Source organism: Rhinolophus sinicus, chromosome 9 (assembly GCF_057876585.1).
Source record: "Rhinolophus sinicus isolate RSI-liver-muscle chromosome 9, RSI-T2T, whole genome shotgun sequence".
In the NCBI taxonomy this organism is placed as follows: Eukaryota; Metazoa; Chordata; class Mammalia; order Chiroptera; family Rhinolophidae; genus Rhinolophus; species Rhinolophus sinicus.
The window spans coordinates 11,342,046-11,351,776 of NC_142509.1; the positions used below are offsets into that span (position 1 = coordinate 11,342,046).

The window sequence follows — 9,731 nt, forward strand, 5'->3', positions numbered from 1 at the left end:
TTTCACTGCATGAAAAATATAGCCCTTATGATTTATCCTTTTTCGTTCTGAAAAGCAGTTAAATTGTTTTAGATTTTTCACTATCATAAACAAAGTAGAAATGAGTGTTCTTACACATGTGTCCTTTTGCACACATACAATGATTTCTCAGGGCGTACACACAGCAGTGGAACTGCCGGGTTGTAGGATGTGGTGTTGCCACACTGATTTCCAAAGTCACTATACCAAATAACACTCCCACCATCAGTGTATGAGAATGTCTCTTGCTCCACATCCTTGTCATCAACTGATATTGTCGGATTCTTTCATTTTTGCCTATCTAATGGGTATGAAATAGTATCTCATTTTAATTTGTATCTTCCTGATTACCAGTGAGGCATGACATCTTTTCATGTTTACTAGCCATCTAGATCTTTATGCCTATGAATTGCCCGTTTGCTACTTGCCTTTTTTCTTACTGCTTGTCAGAGACTTTACATATTCTGTAACTTAGGGAACGTTACTTAACATCTCAGCTTCCCATTAGTAAATCGGAGTAATAATACTTACCTCTTAGGGATGATACGACGTTGATGATAAAGCACTTAGTCCGGTGCTTATTACATGTTAGGTACTCAAAAAAAACAGTCACTATTTCTATGATTGTTATGAATATGAATAAGGCTCAGGATATAGAGTATTTCTAGTATTTCTCCCAAGTTTACAGTTCCCTTTGGAGTAAGTACTGCAGGACTTGGGAGGGGCAGTCTCAGCAACTCTCCCCACCCAGATGATTTCCCCATGATATGAAGACATAATATCAGTCCTTGGTTGTTTGCAAGTTACCATTAGGGAAACATGCAGTCAATTCCCCTACATATTGCTTAAACTAAACACTTCCGTCAATCCACCAGTGGCTGTAACCTCCTCTGTGAAACGACCATGAGCCTGAATTGGTGAAGTTAAAGCATAAAAAGAACTGTGGGAAGGCAGAGATGGATTGTGGAGGCTGGCAGATATGTCAATTTTAGGGACAGGACCTGTCAGGTATTCCTAAAATGGAAATACAGCCATAACTTAATGAGATTCCACTAGGCCCAAGACCACTGCATTTCCCCACATGTCATAAGTGATCCTGGTAAAGGAAAAGCCAAAGGACAATCATCATATCACTTATCACATACATAAGTTTTTTGTAATAATGACCAAAAGTACATTGACATCACCCAGGTGATAGCCAATCTTATTCAATGCACACTGAAAATACTTATCCATCCCCAATAAGAACGTGTTCCTAAGGACATGTTGGTAAGCTAGAGAGATGCAATAAAAAGGAATCACGTCAGCTACTCTGCTTGGACTCTTAACATATTTAGTTTGGTGCTGAGATCCTCCCAGATTGGCTCCTATTCAGTCGCAACTTGACCTTTCCTTGGAGAAAGGCCGGTTCATCCGTATGAACTCTGCCAGTGGAGTCAGAAAGCATATATAGCTGTCCTCCAGGCCTATCAAGTAGTCCTGACATCAGCTTCAATTGGTGGCTGGCAGGGTCCCTTTTCAGATGTACTTGTACATTATCTAACATTCAGAATTATCTCCCTCCATATTCAATTTCAACTGGCACTAAAGAAGGCAGAGATTTTCCTTACTGACTAAAGAAAGAGACCTATCCACGTATCGTCTTCAGAGCAATCATGTATGAGAGTCAACTGTAGCCCAAATATAATTAGACCATCTTCTGATATCTATCTAGGCGCAGTGCTTTCTTCCTTAAATGCGTGCCAAGTTTCCACGTTCAAGAAGTTAAATTGCCATATAAAAATGCCCTGGTGATGATGAGTAATTAGACACTGTAATGGAAAATTAACTATGTTTTTATTTAGAGCATTAATTTTAACAAGACATTTTTCTTCTAACTGTTATTAAGCTGCAATAAAAATAAATTAAATCCTGAGGGTTTGCAAAGGTTTTCTGGTTAAAAAAATTTTTTTGAAAACCCCTCTTCCTGGAACCAGAGTATTTAGTTTGCTACTACCGTATTTCCCCGAAAATAAGACCTAGCTGGACAATAAGCTCTAATGCGTCTTTTGGAGCAATAATTAATATAAGACCCGGTATTATATATTATATTGTATTATATTGTATTATATTATATTATATTATATATTATATTATATTACAGACCCAGTCTTACATTATAGTAAAATAAGACTGGATATGATATGATATGTGATACCTGGTCTTATATTATAGTAAAATAAGACTAGGTCTTATATTAAGTTTGTACAAGGTCCTGATCTGAACCCCGTTGTTAATAAACGCTAATGCCAATTCTAACACTGTCATCTGTGCTGTGGAGGAAGAAAGAACCATTCTGATCTCACAGGCCCCTAAAGCAGAGGCAGACACCAGCCAGGTGGGACAGAAGGGTTTTGCCTCATGTGAACAGTCTTCATCCAAATATTCTTAGTCCTTCTCTTATTTTCCTCCTCTTTGTCATGCTGCTTCCAAGAGAAATGCGCCACTTGCAGCAGAGTGGTTAGTGACCATTCTGTGGAAGTTCTCAGTTAGAAGAAGGCTAAATGAGCTGTGAGTGTGGGGTCCATCTCCAACGCCACAACAATAACACCAACTCCATGAGACCAGAATGGAACACAGCATTCCCCAGAAAAGAATGTAAAGCGAAGCTTAAATCTGTATGTCTCATCCAAATCCTTGCAGCCCTCTAACCATATTCTACTTAAGAGTTGGTCAACGGGCTTAGCCATAGGACCCGAATTAATTTTACTTGGGTAGAACAAGTGGCAAGCACGGTGGGGCAGGCTCACAGCACCCACGGAACTTCATGGGCTTAACATAAATGAGGGAACCTCAGATCCTGTGACCTACCTAGCTTTCAACGCTGTTCCTCTTCCTCCCTTACCTCAAAACAAAGTGCCAATAACACCTAAAAATGCTCCTGGGTTCACATTTATTCAGTCCTCCATAGTCAATGCTAAATGCCCAGCAGGAACCTGCTATATACAAGGCTGAATCAAGTGGCTTCAAGAGTTTAAAAAAAAAAAATGCTTTTTCTTCTTTTCCTGGTTCCTTTCTTGTTTTCGTTTTAGTCCCTCTTTACAATTTAAAGAACCTTTTACAATCTTCACTGCTTTTCATATAGATTCTTGTGACGTATCAAACCTAACAATCTTTTCACTTAGATTCCTGAGGTACGTTAAAAGTAGCAACTTTACACTGTCCACACTTGTATCACAAATTCTGTGTAAATTCATAGGTACAACCAACAAGCACACTAGCATATCTGTACGAAACTGATTTCATAAAAGAGCTACTATATATACAGTTTCATTTGAGTTGTATTTAAGGTGGTAAATATGACAATTTTGCTGGTGATGACACTCTTTAGGTGGAATTCAAAGAGAAAATTCCATATGGTAAGCAAAAGTATTAAACTGTCATAATGTTCCCCTATCCCAATTCCAAAATGCCCATCATACACTTGAGAGAACAAAGAAGGGCTTGTCAATGGTTCTACAGTAGTTCTGAGAAATTTTTAAATACCCCAACTATTAGTCAAGATTTAGAATAAACTTAAAAATAATGACTCGATAACAATGCCATCACCAAACAAGTATAAACATTTGTTGAATTAAATGATACTGAAGATTACAAGCATTTGGAGAGACATTTTAACTTGTGAACTAAATTTCTAATCACTTCCCCACTTGCTATTAGAAAAGTGAGAATCAGAGAAGAAACTCCTCATGTTAAAACTGACTTCTACGGAAGCCCTCAGCATCTGTATTCAACAAAGGACCTACAAAATTTAAGGAGTAATGAGACAACAGCTGAGGATCTCAAAAGAACTCAGCCGCAAATATATTCTGACCCTGGATGAGTCCTGTTTCCCCGTGCATCCCTCGATTTATTCACCCTTAGAATGGGGACAGGAGAAGCAGCTGTAATAAAAGCCTGTTTGCCTCTGGCAGAAATGCAAATGCTTGTTCATAATGATCATTTTCCCAAACCCAAGTTTACATTTCTCCATTAACATTCCAGTGCCTGACTCTCAGTTCCCAAGATCCTACAGGTTTTGGTCTCTGACTAAAAGAGAGCCGAGTTTGGGGCATCATTGGAGCCAATTCCATGAAGCAGTAACCAGCTCCCTAACTCCTAAAGAAGTCATTATACACGTCTGCACCTCATTTCATTTTTCACTGCGATGACACACAATCTTTGTGATAAAAGTGAACCCAAGGACACCACCCCAAAGAACTTGTTTCTCTTGGACCCACCAAAGGATAAAATGTTCTCAATGCTACCTACTAAGATAAACACCCTTCCCCAGATGCCCCTTGTAATTGGCTGGTTGACTGTTCCTTGGGTGTGACTGCACAGATTTATCCCGGGTGTATAACCAAGTTGGAAAAGTCTTCCTGATTTCTGAGTATTCTAACAAGAAGGAGTGTATAGCATGGACTGAAACTGTTTAAGCACAGATGTGACCCTAGTACTTCGCAAAAAAAGTATCTTCTATTTGGGGAGACTGGTCTATGATCACAGCTCTACAACTCCAGTCAGCTATTTAATAAGACTGGCCAATAAAGGTCACGGAGAGATTCAACAGAACCATTCTGCCAGAAAAGGGGAAAAGAATTAGACTATGGTTTTAGTGGAATAATTAAAAGTCATGTAGTGGTCACAGACTGTAAAATGTCCAAAGGTCTATATTCACTTCCCCCTAAATGTGAAAGTCTAGGGTAGTTCTAGGTTATAATATAAACTATAATAAATTATAAGTAATTAGCACAGTAGGTTGATTTCTCAGTATCCTCATATGAAAACTCTTAAATTGCTACATCCCTTTTTGTGTGAAGCAAGTTATTCATTTTTTCCAAACATCCCTCAAATTTAGAGACTCTGCCTATTTCTAAAGATCAAACTGAAAGAGATCCTTCAAAAGTTACTGTGCCGATACCCTATCTGCAATCTATTCTGCCCTGAGAAGCTGAGTTTCTCCAAGTGACTCTTCCTTTCCACCAAGAAACATAAATCACAGCCAGAAAAATCAAACAATGCACTCAAGAGTTAAACAGTATTTATGAGGTAGTAAACTGCACCTCATTTTTGGCCTTCAATCACTGTCAATGTTCTAATGTTTACTAGCAATCGTTACTGATTTCCAAATGGCAATATATTTCCATTCTGAATGGGGATTACTGTTACCAGATTTAAAAAACATGGTCTTGTTTTTGTTTAAATTACTTCTAAACATTTTCTACATCTCATTGATGGTCTGAATAACAAACTGTTTTCAAACGGAGGCTCTCTCTGGGCTTAGTTTTTAAATTTTATTTTAAATTTAATGATAAATGTTCCTTTAGTTTGGCTTAGAAGAAAAGAATTCCCCTTTCTCAATGTCTATTAGGCGATTTAGGAGATCTATTGGGAAACTTAAATTTAGAAACAGCTTTCTAAAACTAAAATTACCACATTTATAGTAAGAAAGGGCCTGTAAAACAAAGAATACTTTTTTTGAAGATGAGTATTCCGTCAGGGTTACTGTCTAATAATAATAAATTACTGTCAGGTGGTTATCTGCCTGATGAAAAATGTTTCCATTTCTCCGTTTACCTGAATTCATGCTCTTCTGCCTGAGGAGATTCATAAATTGACATTTAAATTACTAAATCTAAACAACATGGACTGCTTTACTCTGTAGAGGCTTTTTAAATGCTGTAGTATTCCTTCCACCCCAATTTTATGTACTTATTGTGCAGGCTGGTAATTTTTTTACCTTAGTTTTCATTATTTTACCTGACAAGTTTCAATTGTTGGTTATTTAAATCTTAAAACAGCAAACCAAAGGATGAGAAAGTCCAGTAACTTAAATCCAATTTATGCCTTTCATTTTATTTGAACTTTTTATGCATTAGTTCCACTAAAAGTGTTAAATAGTTATCTCTAGCCAGCAAACAAAGGAAAAAAAAATACGGTTTCATTATGGATGATGGATGCCAGAACTTATTGCTGTTTTTTTAATTAATAAAAAAAGACTAAGTTCATCCAATGTAAGATTTTGATCCTGAACATAACTGTTAAAAGCAACAAAAATGCTTTCAAAGTATGGTATTTGCAAAACCTTTGCAAAGTCACTAATGGGATTCCCATGATCTAATACATGTAAGGCTTTAACTGTAATCGTAAACCCACTGAAAGCTTAGGATCTGAAAGTGTGGACTATTGTAGCCAGTTTTATGGGTTTAATTCCACTGGCAAATCCCAGTTTCTGTATTTTAAATCTCAACTACAGCAAAATCACGACACATTTTCAAAAGAACAACATAAAGAAAGCAAGCGCTGGAATGAGAGGGCAAGAAAACCACTGCCAACAACCATATTCTCCCACAAACCATCAATGAACTTCAAAAGCACAAGGCTAAGCAAAACTCTTAGTTCATGGTATACGTGCAATTCACTTTTAATGCTCATAAAACATCACATGAACCATTTTATTTTCCTCTGATTTATTTCCCATACAAGGTTCAATAAAACACAGAACTTACTCAGCCTCAACTAATGACTGGATCACTGTTTTTGGAGGCTATTTATTATTCCTTTTCTGGCATGTTTTCTTCTATGATCCAATTTCGTGACTGCTAAAAGCCAGGAAAAGCTGCCTTCAAATCAACTCATTGCACAATTTCTCTAAAAACTACACTCTACCTTAAGTAGGTGTTTAGAAGTTGTTCTGTTTTGTCCTAGAAATCTCTAAGTATATAATCTTCCCAGGGTGCATTGAGATTTGTGATTAAAATGGATCCTCTCTTCAGGGATGATGTAGATGCCTGATCACTGCACTGTACACCTGACACTGAAGCTGAACAATAATGAATGTCAACTACAATTTTATATATACGTATAGTTACAAGAAGTGGAGTACAGCATTAGGAATAGAAACAGTGGAAATGTAATGGCTGTATGCAACGTCAGAAGGGTAGTAGGTGGGGGGAAGGGGACTATCACTGTGTGAGGGATATAAATGACAAATGTCTATTACATTGTTTTGTACACCTGAAACTAATAAAAAAAAGAAAAAAGAAATAAATAAAAATAAAACAAATACTTTAAAATAAATAAATAAATAAATAAATAAATAAATAAATAAATAAAATGAATCCTCTCTTTTTCTTCAAAGGGATTTGAGTTATTGTAGCAAACAATTATTTATGCTCACAAGATTCAGCCTACCTCACATATCCAACATATATGTAGACTATTCATCCCGGGTTTACACATGGCAGACACATGTGTAAAAATATCAACATCAAGGATATCTATCTTGTCGCTAAAATTTATTTGTTTCTTGTTTCACATACTTCTCGGTTTTTTAAATTCAGCATTACAAGTCTTGTTATGGACTATCAGGCCTGATTCCACCTTACAGACAAACAGACAAAATTTATTTTACAAAGGCATAATTGAGTATAGTATTCATTTTATAACCAATACATGTAGGAACAACTTAGTTTTAAAAGAACTTTACCGTGTGCATTTATACAGATATTTACTGATTGTTCTACAGGAATTATTAATTGAACCAACAGAAAATACAAGCTTTGTCCACTAGCAGCTCTTGGCCTGAATGTTCTAAAAATGTTTTTCAAAAACACTGCTACCTCTTCACTTTACCTTTTCAATGTAAGTATAATTAATGCATTTCATGCCACCCATGCAACAAACATAACCTCAAAGGTTCTTTTGGTTTGGAAATACTAAATTTTTACATTGAGTTGAAAGCACACTCAATAACTGTGATAAAAATTGATTCAACTTTTTGTTTTATTCGTTTTTTGTTTTGTTTTGCTATTTACGTTTGTATAGCCTAAATCCTCTCTTAATGCACTCGAAGTTTTTTTTAAAATACCTTTGCATTTTCTACATAAACCTATGACTTTTTCAATATATTTATTAAGTGCTCTTTATCTTTACTATTGGTATTAGCTCTGGTAGAGAAAGGAAACCAGATTTGAGGCATGTTTTTTATTATCATTGTTGTTTTTTAGTTACTTAAAACTAACGGGGGTTGACCTCCTCGGCTTTCACCACCACCGACATATTCCAGAACTATTTCCTCAAAAGGAGTTCCTTCTAAGGAAAGTTCAGAGCCTACAGGATTTTGTTGAGAACCTCAGGATACCGATTTACTTGTAAAATTCCAAGTGGAAGCGGAAAGAGGTTGGAATTAACTTAAAGTGAGAAGCAACACCACTTCCTGAAACAATGATTTAGGCGCTCAACCAGGTCAAGGGTTTGAACTTTCTGAGAACCATAGTGGCGCTGGGAAGAAGGCAGTGTCCGTCCTCCCGCTCCAGCAACCCGCACATGCGTCGCGCTGACTTCCCTTCATTTCCAACTTGGAGATCGACACCTTGAGCGGCCCTTGCCAGGCTGCAGACGCCTGTGCAACGCCAGGGGTTGACGAGCCTAGTTTCCTGCAGACGCACGGGAAAGGACTCCCCGGGGCCCTTCCTCTCCCCCTCAGATGGAAGGACAGAGGCGGTAAAGCGCTCGTCACCGGCGTGAGAGCCATCGCACCCCACCATTCCCCCAGCGGGACGCCTTACCGGTACAGGAATGCAGGGGCTTGGGTCGCACGATCAATGATGGGCACACGGAGTAGAGAGAAAGTTTCTCAAAGTAGTCGCAGGTCTCCTTGGAGAGAATCTCGTCGATCATGAAAGTCTTGTAGCGCCGCCTGGCTGCTTTGAGCTGGCCGGGCGAGCTCAGTCTCAGCTCCGCGTGGCAGTGCATGGTGAGCCGGATCAGCGAGGGCTGGCGTGCCAGTGGGGTCTCTGCCCGGCGCCTCGGCAGCGGGGGAGGTGGCAGAGCCCTGGAGGGGCGCGAAGGGGAGCGGGCACCCGGCGCGCGGGCCGCACGTCTAGATCCACCAGCAGATCAGCATCTTCGCCGCGCCTTTTTGGGACAGCGCAGCTGTCAATCAGCGCGCGCTTCCTGCGAGGCCGGGTGCGGAGTCGCGCCGAGGGGCGTCGGCGCCCAGCCCGCCTGTGCCACCCGGGCGCGGGCCTGCGCGCCGCGTGCCCGCTGCTCTCCTCGCCTCCTCCCTCCTATCAGCGTCTAGCGCTCCTCCGCCTGCCTCTCTATTTTAAGACACTCGCTTCAGCTCTCCTCCCCGCCCCCCTCCTGGGACGAGCTCCAGGTGTGTGTTTGTAGAGTGCGCGCGCTCGGGTGTGTGCGCGGTACGGAGAGCGCGCGCCGCCCCGCCCGTGGGCCTGGCCTCCGCCGGCCGCTGCTTCGGGCTGGTTCCCGCGCACCTCCATTGCGCGCGTCTCACCACCTTCCCAGCCCCGCTCCCGCCGCCCGCAACCCAGCGGGCCGACGCGTCTAGGTCTCCGGAGTAGGAGAAGTCGCGTCCTCACCGAGGCTCCGAAGGCTGCGAGCCACAGAGCTGGCGCCCCTGGCGACCAGTGTACCTTTCTCCATCCCTGTGTGGACCCCCGCCGGCCGTTTCCCGAGAACTACGGCCACCCTTCCGGTTCCCTACGCTCGCAGTCCGAGCCCAGCCCGCGCGCGCGGAACGTGGGGAGTTTGCGCCGGGTGCAACTTGACTGCCCCTCGGATATCCCAAAATATATGTGACCTTTGCCCTGTCCGTTATCCCAGCAATAAATTGTAAAAAGGGAAAAAAAGTAACCAACAAAAGCATGTGTTCTTTTTTATTTTTAAAC

At 40.6% G+C, this 9,731-nt stretch overlaps 1 protein-coding gene across 1 annotated transcript in view; it reads right to left on the minus strand.

Annotated features, from left to right (window-relative positions):
- The window catches only part of BARX2 (BARX homeobox 2), a 64,204-nt gene extending 55,011 nt beyond the window's left edge, over window positions 1–9,193 (minus strand). Inside the window, exon 1 of the mRNA XM_019713043.3 lies at window positions 8,610–9,193. Within this exon, the coding sequence (XP_019568602.1) occupies window positions 8,610–8,796 (187 nt within the window). The 5' untranslated portion in view covers window positions 8,797–9,193. The remainder of the gene's footprint in view (window positions 1–8,609) is intronic.
- Between the last annotated feature and the right edge of the window lie 538 nt (window positions 9,194–9,731).